Source organism: Trichechus manatus, unplaced genomic scaffold, assembly GCF_000243295.1.
Source record: "Trichechus manatus latirostris isolate Lorelei unplaced genomic scaffold, TriManLat1.0 scaffold00024, whole genome shotgun sequence".
NCBI lineage: Eukaryota > Metazoa > Chordata > Mammalia > Sirenia > Trichechidae > Trichechus > Trichechus manatus.
This window is the reverse complement of record NW_004443960.1, coordinates 18,875,225-18,890,324: the sequence shown is the minus strand read 5'-3', so window position 1 is coordinate 18,890,324 and position 15,100 is coordinate 18,875,225. Positions and strand designations below refer to the sequence as shown.

At 41.6% G+C, this 15,100-nt stretch overlaps 1 protein-coding gene across 1 annotated transcript in view; it reads left to right on the top strand.

Annotated features, from left to right (window-relative positions):
• The window catches only part of DNAH3 (dynein axonemal heavy chain 3), a 206,223-nt gene that overhangs the window by 10,124 nt on the left and 180,999 nt on the right, over positions 1-15,100 (top strand). Inside the window, exons 4-10 of the mRNA XM_023728516.1 lie at positions 1,149-1,221; positions 2,777-2,948; positions 4,049-4,235; positions 6,385-6,580; positions 9,234-9,359; positions 10,544-10,739; positions 14,801-14,980. Coding sequence (XP_023584284.1) covers positions 1,149-1,221; positions 2,777-2,948; positions 4,049-4,235; positions 6,385-6,580; positions 9,234-9,359; positions 10,544-10,739; positions 14,801-14,980 — 1,130 coding nt within the window. The remainder of the gene's footprint in view (positions 1-1,148; positions 1,222-2,776; positions 2,949-4,048; positions 4,236-6,384; positions 6,581-9,233; positions 9,360-10,543; positions 10,740-14,800; positions 14,981-15,100) is intronic.

The following is a 15,100-nucleotide window of genomic DNA, read 5'->3' as shown; positions in this document are numbered from 1 at the left end:
CCTGTTCTCTTCATTCTCCCTTGCTCCCAAAGGGATGAGACCAGTGGAGTATCTTAGATGGCCGCTCACAGGCTTTTAAGACCCCAGATGCTACTCACTAAGGTAGAATGTAGAACATTGTCTTTATAAACTGTGTTATGCCATTTGAGCTAGATGTTCCCTGAGACTATGGTCCCCACAGCCCTCCACCCAGCAATTCGATCCATCTTTTTAATTTTTAATGACTATTTTGTCTATTATTGTTGTGATCAGAATAGATTGGGGAGCTGAAAATCTGAACTCGGAATACATCTTTATTACCCATTGTCATCAAGTCGATTCTGACTCATAGGGACCCTATAGGACAGAGTAGAACTACCCCACAGGGTTTCCAAGGAGTGGCTGGTGGATTAGAACTGCTGACCTTTTGGTTAGCCGCCAAGCTCTTAACCACTATGCCACCAGGGCTCCAAGTCTTGATTGGAGTCTTCAATTCTCTTTGATTCCTTCGAAGTGTCAATTTAATATTATTATGTCTTTAACACTTTTCTATTACTTGTTAATTTCTTCAGGCTAGAGACCTCAGCAAGTAACAGTGTCTAGCTAAATTTTAATAATATAATTTTTGATATCATTGATTGAATTTATTTTTCCGGTTACTTTTTATTTATTGCAAATGATACTGATTTTTTTTATTTTCAATAGTTACATGTATTGTAAATGAAACTGATTTTTCTGTTTATGATAATCATATAAAATTTCCTTTAAAAGTAAACATGCTAGATTTTAAAAGCCTGTATCTACTTAAATAAAAATATTAAACAATAATCTGAGTGATGTTTAGAAAATAGAGCATACAGTTTTGGGGAGTGAATAGAGTAGGCAATCACTAGTACTTGTCAAATGTATGGATAAATGGAAGGCACACTCATCCCCATTTTACAGTTGGGAAAGCTGAGGCCTGGAGTGATGAAGTCACTTCTTTAAGGACACACGGTGAATTAGCAATGCAGGGGAGACCAAGCCCACTTATTGGCCTCATCCCACCGCACTGTATCTGCTGACCTTATTGTGCCCTTGGGCTGCTCCAAGTGGTCAATGTCCCTGTGATCAGAAGATGGCCCAAGCCACTGCCCCATCACTGATGTCTTTTTCCTCCACTCTTCTAGTTGCTAAAACCTCCGCAGAGCCCAGCAAGAAGAAAATGAAGCTTTCCTGCAGAGACAAAGAGGAAGCCACCAGGTAAAACTCACTGCAAGAACACGGGACACTGGGCTATGCCGGAAGAAGGTTGTGGTCTCCTGAAAGCTGTCCTCCATCACTCCCAGTGCTCTGCTTCTGGGCTCCAAAGCACACCCAGACACCCAGGGACTCATGTTTGTTTCCACCACCCCTTAATCTAAACTTTTTTTTTTTTTGATTCCCTACCAAAAGTTAGGAAACTATTAAATAACAGGCACTCTGAGAGTCAGAGCTATAAAGATAAATAAGGCACAAAGAACAGAACAATGGTAAAGATGAGTGCAAAGAGATATAGATATAATGACCCCCATTTATTTTTAATGCCTATTGGTGCTCAATACTGGGCTATGCCCAATTACTCGTTTAACATTTACAGTGTCCCGATGGGGCAGACAAGAGCCCGTTAAACCCGTTGCCATTGAGTCAACTCATACTCATAGCTACCCTGTAGGACAAAGTAGAACTGCCTCATAGGATTTCCAAGGCTGTAATCTTTATGGAAGCAGATTCCCACATTTTTCTCCCACAGAGTGGCTGATGGGTTTGAACCACCGACCTTTTGGTTAGCAGCTGAGCATTTAACCATTGCACCACAAAGGTTGCTGGAGCAAGAGCTCAAAGTATGGTCCCCTGACTAGCAGCATCAGCGCCACCTGGGAACTTGTTAGAAATGCTGATACTTGGGCCCTACCCTAGGCCCACTGAGCCAGAAGCTCTAGGGGTGGGGCCCAACAATCTGATTTTTTACATGCCTTCCAGGTGATTCTCCTGCACACTAGAGTTTGAGGCCCACTGGAACCCTGGTGGCGCAGTGGTTGAGAGCTACTGCTAACCAAAAAGGTCCGCAGTGCGAATCTACCAGCCGCTCCTTGGAAACCCTACGGGGCAGTTCTACTCTGTCCTACAGAGTGGCCATGAGTTGGAATCTACTCAATGGCAACGGGTTTTTGGATTATTGTTAAGGTTAAGAGCGTGAACTTTAAGTCAATCTGATTCCGAAGCCCACACTGTCACCCTTGTGCCATGCAGATAAAAATATTACGGGAAACCATCTATTTTGTTCTTCAGTGTCCCCTGCATATGATTATTTCATTTGTACTTCCTTTTTAAAGTTAACGAGCTCTGTGGCCCAGTATAATTCCCAGATAGCCTTGGATAACAGAAGGTCAGAACAGTTTACTCCCAGTGGTAGCCCCTAGTCTCTTGGCCTGTTTTCTTTCTCTACCCTTCATTTCTTCCTTCCCCCTTTCTTGAACACACACACACACTCTTTTTCTTGGTTCCCTTTTGTTTGTGTATTTAACTTCAGCTGCCCCTTTTGTTTTAAGCCAGTTTGAATCTTTTTAGACTATAAATAAAATTAAATTAACCAACTGAACAAAATCAGTGCCAACATAGCCATGAGGTGTTCAGTGGTTAGGGACCATCATTGAATACACATACATGCCATTAGCTGACGCAGAATGACTCTCGTCAGTTTGGGAAGGTGGCCCTGACACCACGGCATCTCCGTGTAGAACCAGGAGCGAAGGGCAGAGCTGTGTCTACATTTCAGGACCAAGTTGGCATGCCACACCTCAAACTACTCACCTATGAAGGAGATGGTGACATCTTCAGACTTCCCACGAAGCAGACCAATGAGCCCAGAAGAACAAATTAATGTGATGTTACAGCAAGAGATGGAAATAGAACGTAAAGAAACCAAACCATCTGACTCAGACTTGGAGGTATGTTCTTGTTGCTTCCTTTCTCTCAGTTTGCTTACTCTTGGCATCTCAGTGGTCCTAAACTGGGGTGTGCAGCAGAATCACCTGGAGAGCGTGTTAAAAATACCAGTGCCCAGACCCCGTAACGGATTAGTGAGTGACGGTATATGTTTCTGTGTGTGCAAAAGTTCTCTGCTCTAGTAAGTCCCAGGAATCGGTGCTTTTGGGCCCTCTTAGAACACAGGTTGTAAAATGGCAACCCATAGGCAAGGGTTGTTAGATTTAACAAAAACTAAAGCAAAAAGAAACACAAGACGCTTAGTTAAATTTGAATTTCAGATAAACAATCTTTTTTTTTAGTAAAAGTACAACTGTGTCCCAATGCATCCTGTATTTTTTCCGGCAATCTTACCATAGGCTGAATTTAAACTGTAGATGTTTTGAAAATGAGGGAAATCTCACATAAACTAGATTCCCAACTCTCTTGAAAAATAAAAACCTTTGGAGCTGAGTAGTAGCTGGCTCCTTTAGATGAGAAACACATTCTCCAGTTTACCCTAGTCCCCACCATTCCTTATTATTTCTTACATCCAGCCAATTTTCACTTATTAACATTGCCTGCCTGGCTCCAGGTAGGCTTTTGAGTTTCCAACTCTATCATAAAAGAAGAACAAAGCTTTGCAACAAATAGCCTGTGCATTTATAACCAGTTGCTGTTGACTCCAACTCATGGTGACCCCAGGTGTGTCAGAGTAGAACTGTGCTCCATAGGGTCCACTTTAGGAGCTTGTCATACCTCTTAACCATCCCTAGATATGCCACCTCCATCCCCGGTCTCAGGACTCCTACTCTTCCTATCTCCATGGCATTTTACAGTCCTTTCTTATACACCACTGAAATCTCTCTGGCTTTGGTTGACTCCTCCGGAGACATGAAGGAAACTCGCCCATGATTTCATCGCAATGAGTGTTAAGTGGCAGGTCCAGACGGCATGATGCAGCAAGTGAAGGATGAGGAGGGGAGGTGTGTGAACAGGGCCCCTTGGCAGTGGATGGGTGTGGGTGGCTGGACGTAGTTATCCAGCCGTGATCATTTTCTTGCTGGTTGTTTGTTTATGGAAGAGGTACTGTTACTATTTGACCAATGGGATCCGGAGAGACATGATTGCCCCTGAGGAGGAAGAGGTGATAACTCGGATTTCAAAGCTGATTTCTAACAAGCCGCTAACAAGCACCTTGGAAGCCCTGCTTGAGAAGCTCTTTGAGGAGAAGGAAAATGACTATTACAGTAGCCTCATGAAGAGCATCGGTAAGTCTGGGCGAGCATACCTGGGCAGAGGGCTCCCATGAGGGAGGCACCATCTTTCTCTCACTTCAGTCCTCCACCTTGGTTCCTCTGAAAATGTCAAAAACATCATTCAGCTTTTAATTCCACACCACGACCCCCCATCACTAATGTTCACACCAGTGCTCCCATACGTTAATGTGCTGACATATCACCTGAGGATCTTGTTAAAAAGGAGGCTCTGATTCAGTAGGTCTGGGGAGGGGCCTGAGATTCTAAAAAGCTCCCAGGGGATGCAGATGCTGCTGACTCTGGGACCACACTACAAATGTCAAGGGCTTACTCAAGCTTCTAGGAACCCTAGTGGCGCAGTGGTTAAGTGCTTGGCTGCTAACTGAAAGGTCGGCGGTTCAAGCCCAACAGCCGCTCTGCGGGAGAAGGATGTGGCAGTCTGCTTCCATAAAGATTTCCTTGGAAACCCTAAGGGGCACTTCTACTCTGTCCTGTAGGGTCGCTATGAGTCAGAATCAATTACACGGCAACAGGTTCAGTAGGTACTCATACTTCAAAATCTAGCTCAAGACCTACCTCTTCTCTCAAGTATTTTTACCCCTCTACACCCCTCAGGGTAGTGCAGTGGTTGAGTTTGGCTGCTAACCAAAAGGTCAGCAGTTCAAATCCACCAGCTGCTGCTTGGAAACCCTAGGGGCAGTTCTGCTCTGTCCTATAGGGTCGCTATGAGTCGGAATCGACTCGATGGCAACAGGTTTGTTACACCTCTCAGGCAGCCCTGGTGGCTCAGTGGTTAAGAGTTCAGCTACTAACCAAAAGGTCAGCAGTTGGAATTCACCAGCCGCTCCTTAGAAACCCTGTGGGGCCGTCTACTATGTCCTTTAGGGTTGCTATGAGTCAGAATCGACTCAATGGTAATGGCTTTGGTTTTTTTATTTTGGACACCCCACAGTAATCACTGCATTCTCTGAATTCATAGCATTTTCATCTCTACTTTCCACTTATCCTGCTTTAAAGCTTCTCCTGTGCATCATTTATCTACTGTCATTTAACACTGGCATTATCTTTCCACTTCTCATGGGTCTTGGTTTTCCTACTGGGCTGTCCATTCTTTGTTGGGGAAGGCCAAATTATTGATCCTAACTCCCCTTCATCCTTAGCCCAGGGTCTTGTGCACACAGTAGGTCATTGGGAAATATTTGATGATTGGTAATCATCAAATTATTGTTTGTAAACAGTAATGGGAGAAGCACGTCAAAGGGAAGGGTGATCATATCGGTTCCCCTTCTACTCAGTCAGTTCCCCTTCTCAGTGATGCACCTTCCTATTCTATCTGGACAACAGCTGTCTTAACCAAGTTGTCTAGTTATTTTTATTCTCCTAGTGAACTTTCTAATGGTGTCGGTTTAAAGGCTTCTTGTTTACTATAGGATAGAACCAAGCTCCTAAGGATAAACATGTAAGTTCTTTCAACTTCCAGCCTCAACCTACTTCTCCAGTCTTACCACCTTGAGCTCTACCATGTATACCTGATACTTCTGTCACAGAACAGCTCACAGTTCTTTGAATATACCCCACAAAAGTCATGGTGCAGCACCTCCTTACATGCTGTTCCTTCTGCCCTTGATGCTCTTCTTCCCTTCTTTTCCTGTCTAATAAATTCCTACTTATTCTTTATGACCCAGCTCAAATGTTACTTTTTCTGTGAAGCTTTCACCAATCTTTCTTTCCATAGTATGTGAAACCTTTGGTCTTGAAATTTCCATTCCAAACCATCTGGTGTCATCTATTATGTGTTGATTTTTTGGTTAACACTCTTGGTGTGAGAAATCAATGAATGATTAATGAATTATCAGCAAATACTAATTCATGGTCATGTAGAATGCTAGACATTCTAACAGGACTCAACCCCAGGTTCTGAGAGCCCCATATTGTGAAGTTACACTTTGCTCTGAAATATCTTTAGAAAAAAACACATACCCACAGAGTGGAGCTGTCCCGATTTAGTGATTCTCAGGGGGTTCCCAATGACCTGGTACAATGAGAAGCATTTCCAAGTGTAAATGGACAGCAGCTCATTAAGTTGTAAGTGTTGAAGATACGACCACAGAGTGCTTAAAGTCCGCGCTTAATAACTGGGTGTATGCTCTCTTGTTTATAGTTGATTACATCCTCATGGACCCAATGGAGAGAAAAAGACTCTTCATCAAGAGCATCCCCCAATTGTTTCCTCAAAGGGTGATCCGGGCCCCAGTGCCCTGGCACAGTGTCTACAAGTCTGCCAAGAAGTGGAACCAGGAGCATCTGCACACGGTGAACCCCATGATGCTCAGACTGAAAGAACTGTGGTTTTCAGAGTACGAAGTGCTTCTCCTCCCTTTTCTTTTCCTTTCTGTATTTCTTCCACACAGAAGAGAACTTCTTGGGCTGGGCACAGTGGAAGTAACATCAAACAGAATTCCTGCTTATTCCTGAAATAAGATGTACAAAATTCCTAGACCAAAGTGTGCATGAGACCATGAGTGACAACTCTTCCCCCTCCACAGGTGGCCCTCCTTTGTGCTCCCATGGTACCCATGCCTGTCTCTAAACACTGGAGCATACTGGCTAAGAGCACAGACTTGGAGCCAGCCTGCTCAGGTTCAAATCCTAGCTCTGCCACTTCACAGATAATATGGGTGTGTTACATCACCTCTCTGTACCTTGCTTTCCCACTATCTCTAAATTTGGGATAATGAGAATACCAACTTCATAGGATTGGTACCAAAACCAAAAACCAAACCCACTGCAGTCAACTTGATTCTGACTCACAGTGACCTTACAGGACAGAGTAGAACTGCCCTATAGGGTTTCCAAGGCTGTAAATCTTTATGGAAGCAGACTACCACATCTTTCTCCCATGGAGCGGCTGGTAGGTTCAAACCACTGACCTTTCAGTTAGCAGCTGAGCACTTAACCACTGTGCCACCAGGGCTCCTATAGGATTGATAGGAGGAATAAATAAGTTAATACCTGCAAAGTACGTAGAACAGTGCCTAATATAAAATAAGTGCCCAGTACAGAATCAAGCCAGATTCAGAAGAGGACGTGGAGTGAGGGATATCATTGCTGATGTCATATGGATCTTGGCTGAAAGCAGAGAATACCAGAAAGATGTTTACCTGTGTTTTATTGACTATGCAAAGGCATTTGATTGTCTGGATCATAATAAACTATGGATGACATTGTGAAGAATGGGAATTACAGAACATTTAATTGTGCTTATGCAGAACCTGTACATAGACCAAGAGGCAATTGTTCGAACAGAACAAGGGGATACCGCGTGGTTTGAAGTCAGGAAAGGTGTGCGTCAGGGTTGCATCCTTTCACCATACTTTAATTTAGTCTGCATGCTGAGCAAATAATCTGAGAAGCTGGACTATGTGAAGAAAATGGTGGCATCAGGATTGGTGGAAGACTCATTAACAACTTACAATATGCAGATGACATAACCTTGCTTGCTGAAAGCAAAGAGGACTTCAAGCACTTAATGATGAAGATCAAAGACCACAGCCTTCAGTATGCATTACACCTCAACATAAAGAAACCAAAAATCCTCACAACTGGACCAATAAGCAACATCATGATAAAGGGAGAAAAGATTGATGTTGTCAAGGATTTCATTTTACTTGAATCCACAATCAACGCCCATGGAAGCAGCAGTCAGGAAATCAAATGACGCATTGCATTGAGCAAATCTGCTGCAAAAGACCTCTTTAAAATGTTAAAAGCAAAGATGTTGCTTTAAGGACTAAGGTGCGCCTGACCAAGCCATGATGTTTTCAGTCGCCTCGTATGCATGTGAAAGCTGGACAATGAATAAGGAAGATTGAAGAAGAATTGATGCCTTTGAATTATGTTGTTGGCCAAGAATATTGAATACACCATGGACTGCCAGAAGAACAAACAAGTCTGTCTTAGGAGAAATACAGCCAGAGTGCTCTTTGGAAACAAGGATGGCAAGACTACATCTCACGTACTTTAGACATGTTATCAGGAGGGACCAGTCTCTGGAGAAGAACATCATGCTTGGTAAAGTCGAGGGTCAGTGAAAAAGAGGAAGACCCTCAATGAGATGGATTGACATAGTGGCTGCAACAGTGGGCTCAAATATAACAACAATTGTGAGGATGGCACGGGACCAGGCAGTGTTTCGTTCTGTTGTACATAGGTCGCTGTGAGTCGGAACCAAATTGACAGCACCTAACAACAACAACACGTGATAATTAGCTATGACCTCCCTTATGACACTTATCACACTGAATTATAGTTGTATATTTGCTTGTTTGTTCCTTCTTCTAGCCTATAAGCTGCATAGGGGATTGAGTCTTATTCCTTTATGTGAGTCAGTGCCAGCAAAGGGATTGCAAGCAGTGGTCTCACTTTTATGTTTATGAGTCACTAAATTGTTCACAGGAATTGTAGGAGTCCAGAAGAGGTGGGAATTACTTTTTTTTCCATTTTTCTTATTGAGATATAATTCACATACCATAAAATTCACTTTTTAAAGTGTATAATATATTATAGTCACAAAGTTGTGAAACCATCACCATCATCTAATTCCAGAACGTTTTCCCCATCCGGCAAAGAAGTCTGCGCCCATTAGCAGTCACTCACCACCACCTGCCCCCCAGCTGCGGGCAACCACTAATCTGCTCTCTGTCTCTATGGATTTACCTATTCTGGATATTTCATATAAATGGAATCATACAATATGTGGTCTTTTGTGACTGGCTTCTTTCACTCAGCATAAGTAAACACCGGTTGAATTGACTCATTTATCTGTTCTTTGCAAGAGTCCTTTTGGACTACCCACTTCTTCCTCAGACATCCCAATATTGCAGATGTAGTTTTAATCTACTTAAGTTTCCTCTCATTAAAAAATGAGAACATAGGCCTTTTGAACCTGACCTGCAGAATTTATTACTAAGCTTCTTTTGGCTCAGAAAGTTTCTCCCTCTCCTTTGGCAGATTTGCTGACCTCAGGTTTGTTCGAACAGCAGAATTACTGGCGGGAAAATTGCCTCTGCAGCCTCACCAATATGAAAATGTGATCCAGAAACACTGCATGGACGCTCGTCAAGTTCTTCTCAGCAGGTCAGTATCTGGCCTCAGAATGGGGCTGCACCACAGTATCATGAAGACTGAAAATTATATGAAAGGAAAACTGGTCCCTGCCCACCCTGGCAAAGAGGCCACTTCCTACTTCTGTTCACTTCTTGCCTCCATCTTACTCTGCTCCCTTCTTGCCATGTTCCTGTCCCCAATAGCCTTTGTGTCTCTTCTTTTGCAACTGCTCTTCACGAACCCTCACTCCTGGTCTCCCCCTGCCTTTTTGAAACTCTCCTTTTCCGTTCCTCATGAGGGTGCCACTTCCGTTCCCTTACTCTGAAGTCCCTTAGGCCTTTCTGGGTAATAGGACAATACATTTGAGTGACTGTGTTCAGATGGCCTCAATAAACAGCCTCAGGGTTCCAAGGTTGGGGTTTTCAGTCACTTAATTCCTTTTTCCTTTGCAAATGCTTGCAGAACTGTGTCCAGAGCCAGGGAAATTCCTTTCTGTAAACGGTGATAATAATACCTACTGTATAGGTTATTATGGGCTAGAGAAAATAGATATGCAATACCTGGCACATAGTAACTACTCCAAAAATATCATAATTATTGCCTCTATGACAATGACTGTTACTAGTACGTTGATTTCTAGATTATACTTTTCTAGCAATTAGAGAAGAGGCATGATGGAATGAAAAGGCCATAAGCAGTGGTTCCCACTGGAAATTAGAAATTGGGGGAAGTGGGAAGAAAAGAACAATAAGGCATCCAGTTCTTCTTTGGATTGTCTGATTCCTACTCTCAGCTTGAACAGCCACTTCCACACTGGAGTTCTTCTCCCACATTTTCTTCTTTTCTTCTTCTTTCTTTCTCCTACAAAGTCGAAGTCAGAGATCAAGTACCCACCAAATAGAGAAGTTGGAGAGACTCATTCCTGTTCCTTGTGCCCTTTCACCCCAATCTCAGATGATAATGAAGAAAAATGTAGCCTCAGCAGGAGGTGCCACCAATATCCTCTGTCGATTTGGTTGTTAATGGAAGAATGGTCTCTCAGTTCAAATCTCATTACTTTCTTCTCAGAAAGGGGTGGTGGCAAGTGAGGTGGCCAGGGATATGGAGGTACCAATTTGCAAGGCTGTTTAAAGGTCAGAGAGAGTGGGGATGGCTGACAGGGCTGCTAGGAGCTCTGAAGAGCCTGTCACTTGGATGCTGTCTTATCTTTACAGTTGGATCCCTACCTGTGCTAAGCTTTTTATCTCACGGAAGGAAGAGTGGATCCATTTTGCTCCCAAGAACGACTATGAGTCCCCTCATATCATTGAGGAATATTTTGCTTCTGTTGCATCCTTCATGTCACTCCAGCTCAGGGAATTGGTCATCAGATCTCTTGAGGACCTTGTTTCCTTCTTCATGATACACAAAGTAGGTAGGGGACCGGTAGTGGACCATTTTGGGAGGAAACAAGCTGTTTAGAATTGGACATTCCATCATATCTGTCTTAGTTATCTAGTGCTATTATAACAAATACCACAACTGGGTGGCTTTAACAAACAGAAGTTTATTTCCTCACAGTACAGGAGGCTAGAAGTCCGAATACAGAGGGCTGGCTCTAGGGGAAGGCTTTTTTCTCTCTGTCGGCTCTGGAGGAAGCTGTCTGTTCAGCTTCTGCTTTCTGGTTTCTTGGAGATCTCCATGTGCCTTGGCATCTATCTTACTTCATCTCTACTCACTTACTTGCTTGTTTAATCTCTTTTATATCTCAAAAGAGATTGACTGAAGACATACTCTACACTAATCCTGTCTCATTAATATAACAAAGACATTCCATTCCCAAATGAGACTATAACCACAGGCATAGAGGTTAGGATTTACACCATATATTTTTTGCGGACACAATTCAATCCATAACAACATCTGTCCTCAGTTGTAAGCCAAGCCAAAAAGTAAAATTTTTGATTTGCACACACATCAGGTGATTATGAGTTTATAAAAGTTTTTTTTTTTTTTTTTTAACAGTAAGCAAGCTTTCTGGAGATAATTAAACCAAACCCAAACCAGTTGCCTTTGAGTCGATTCTGACTCATGGCGACCTGCTAATAAGTTGGTAAGAGTTTCTGGGTGGTGCAAATGGTTAACATGTTCAGCTGCTAACCAAAAGTTTCCGAGGTGCCTAGAAGAAAGGCCTGGCAGTCTGCTTCCCAAAACTCAGCCATTGAAAAACCTGTGGAACACAGTTCTACTTTGACACACATGGGGTTGCCATAAGTTGGACTGACTCAGCGACCACTGGTTACTGGTTAATAAATTGGTAGAAATCTACAGAAACAGAAAAATTGTTAAGAAAATTGGATAAAATGAAATGCACACCTCTGACAGTATGGGGGTCACTTTTTCATCCTCTCTGTTACAAGGAAGAGACCGAAAAAGGTTTGTTTGATTTAAGGGAATGCTCCATGTATGCATTGCAGGTATTGACTTTTGGTCTTTGGAAGGGATGGCTCTTCTGAGGGGTTTTTAAAGCTGTAAAAACAAAAAGTTACATTTACCAAATTAGTAACTTCCTCCATGAAACTGGAAGCCCTGGTGGCATAGTGGTTAAGAGCTACGGCTGCTAACCAAAAGGTTGGCAGTTCAAATCCACCATGTGCTCTTTGGAAACCCAATGGGGCAGTTCTACTCTGTCCTGTAGGGTTGCTATGAGTTGAAGTTGACTCAACAGCAATGGGTTTGGTTTTTTTTTTTTTTTTTTTTTTTGGTTCCATGAAACTGCTTCAGTGAAGTTGAAATACAAGCTAAAAACACTAAGCCCTTTTTTTTCAAAGCATCATATCATCCCCTAAATTTAGATAGCATTGGGATCAAGAAATAGTCCTTTGAAACACAACAGATAAATCCTGATAAGAAGGGGGGACAATGTGGAACAGAACTTCAAATTCTTAAAAATTCTAGACTTACTGGACCTATTGTGATTGGAGAAGTCCCCAAGACTATGGCCCTAGTTGCTCTTCAAACCTTAAATTCAAACTATCTTCTGAAGTCATCTTTAAACTAAGTAACAGTTTAGCCCAAAGAGTAAAGATTGTCACCCTTGAGTATTGCATTTAAAATATATATATAAGGCCAAAGGGTCAACAGCTGTTTTAAAGCATAGATGAGAAGGTTGGGGGCAGGGAGGGGCAGGGAGATTAAGTAAATGGAAGTGAAACAACTAGAACAGAGATAACGAGAATGTTGACACAATGTGAAGAACGTAACCAATGTCACTGATCATGATGTGTAGAAACTGTGGAATGGGAGTGAGTTTTGCTGTGTATATTTTCACCAAAAAAAAAAGAGATAGAGAGAAAGTTAGAAAAAAAAAATTCCTTTGAATTTTTATACCACATGCATATCTTAAAAAGAGTCATAACAATTTTTAAAAATGCTTGGTTGTAAGAGGTTAAATTCTAAGCATTTTCCCAAATGAAGTAGGGATGTGCAGTTGACCCTTTGATCAAAAAATATAGAAACCAAAGCCACTGAATTTTGACTTCAGTGTTGGCACTCTGAAGAGGACCAATTTGTAGACATCATTGTAGTCCTTTACTTACTAAGTAGAAGAAACCCGGAATTGAAGTGACAACAGCAACTCGAAAGATTAGATAGGACCCTTGGGGGGCAATGAGTTTATGTTAATAGGGGAAGAACAGCTCAGAAAAGGAGGGTGAGAATGGTTGCACAACTCAAAGAATGTAATCAAGGTCACTGAATTGTACAAGTAGAAATGGTTGAATTGGTGTATGTTTTTGCTGTGTATGTTCTCAACAAAATAAATTAAAAATAAATAAATAAAAGAAGAAACCCAGATAAGAAAACAAATCACAGTCTAAAATTCCACACAGAGCAGATTCACAGGTACTTGGTACTCAGTAGACATTCAACAAATGTTTGTCAATTATCCTTAAGCAGATCCAAAGATCTGTAAAACTGATTTCTTAGACAGGTACGTTACAGCTTCACATGGCAAACTTTGTTAGGCACTGCAGTTTATTAAAGATGTTTTGTGCTTAAAAAATCATCTATATGACACCAAATGGTCAAAAATTACTCTAAAGCAAAGATGAGAAAGTAAGAGGGCAGGGAAACTAGAGTACTGGAAATGGTACAACCAGAATGGAATGAATGAGAATGATGACACGTTATGAAAAATGTAAACAATATCACTGAATAATTTGTAGAAATTGGTAAAAGGGAAGCTAATTTATTGTGTAGACTTTCACCTTAAACACAAAAAAATATTGTTTTTTAAAAAAAAGGTATTTCATGTTACAGCTTGTCATGGATTGAATTGCGTCCCCCCAAAATATGTGTCAACTTGGCTAGCCATGATTTCCAGTATTGTGTGGTCGTCCACCATTTTGTGATCTGATATGATTATCCTATGTGTTGTAAATCCTAACCTCTATGATGTTAATGAGGCAGGATTAGAGGCAGTTATGTTCATGAGGCAGGACTCAATCTACAGGATTAGGTTGTATCTTGAGTCAATCTCTTTTGAGATATAAAAGAGAGACTCAAGCAAGGAAGAGAGGTACCTTATTACCACCAAAAAAGAAGTGCTGGGAGCAGAGTTCATCCTTTACACTTGAGGTCCCTTCGCTGAGAAGCTCCTAGCCCAGGGAAAGGTTGATGACAAGGATGTTCCCCTTGAGCCGACAGAGAGAGCATTCTCCTGGAGCCGGTGCCTGAATTCAGACTTCTAGACTTCTAGGCTGTGAGAGAATAAATTTCTGTTTGTAAAGTCATCCACTTGTGGTATTTCTGTTATAGCTGCACTAGATATCTAAGACACAGCTCTTGTAGGGAATTAAAAATACCTCTACATCAATATTTCTGCTGTGGGAAGTTGACATTTTGACTATCTGAAGTAGAGTATATACCCACTAGCAACTCCATTTGAGATATACAGATAACTGTTCACTTTTTATTCAGTCAACAAATATTTATTGAGCACCTACTGTGTGCTAAATACTGTCCTGGATATTTCAGAGGAGATAGATGAGATGCAGATCTTGCCCTCAGGTTTGGAGTGGAGTAGACAAGGTATGCATACAAATCCCTGTAAGAAAGAAAAAAAAATTCACTAGGAAGGAAGTAGAAATATGGAAGTTCAGAAGTAGAGATTATGTCTAGCTAGGGAATGGGGAGACTTCCCAGAGTAGAGGATTTTGAACTGAATTTTGAAGGATGGAAAGATTTAGAGATTAGGAGGCAGGAATTTCCAAGCAAAACAAACAGCACTGAATAAAGAATTTGGGAGAATAATAGAGGAGAACTCAGAGAGGCTTAGACTATATACAGCCCATATTTTGAACATGAACAGTACCAGTTACCCGTCACTTCCTTTTCTGGTGCTGACATACACTATTAAGTGCTAAGATTCACTCCCTTTATGCTGAAATGCTCCATTTTGTGATGACTGACATGGCTTATTTCTCCTAAAGGATGGGAACGATTTCAAGGAGCCCTACCAAGAGATGGAGTTCTTTATACCTCAACTAATCATGATCAAACTTGAAGTAAATGAACCCACTATTGTCTTCAAGCCATCTTTTGATGACTGCTGGAAAATAATACATGACTCTTTCTTGACAATTATTAGAAACTCTGAGAAGATCCCCAAGGTATAGTATTCACTTATTCATTCACTTGTATTTTTATTCATTTATTAAATGAATTTTTTTTATTGTGCTTTAAATGAAAGTTTACAGTTCAAGTTAGTCTCTCATACAAAAATTTATACA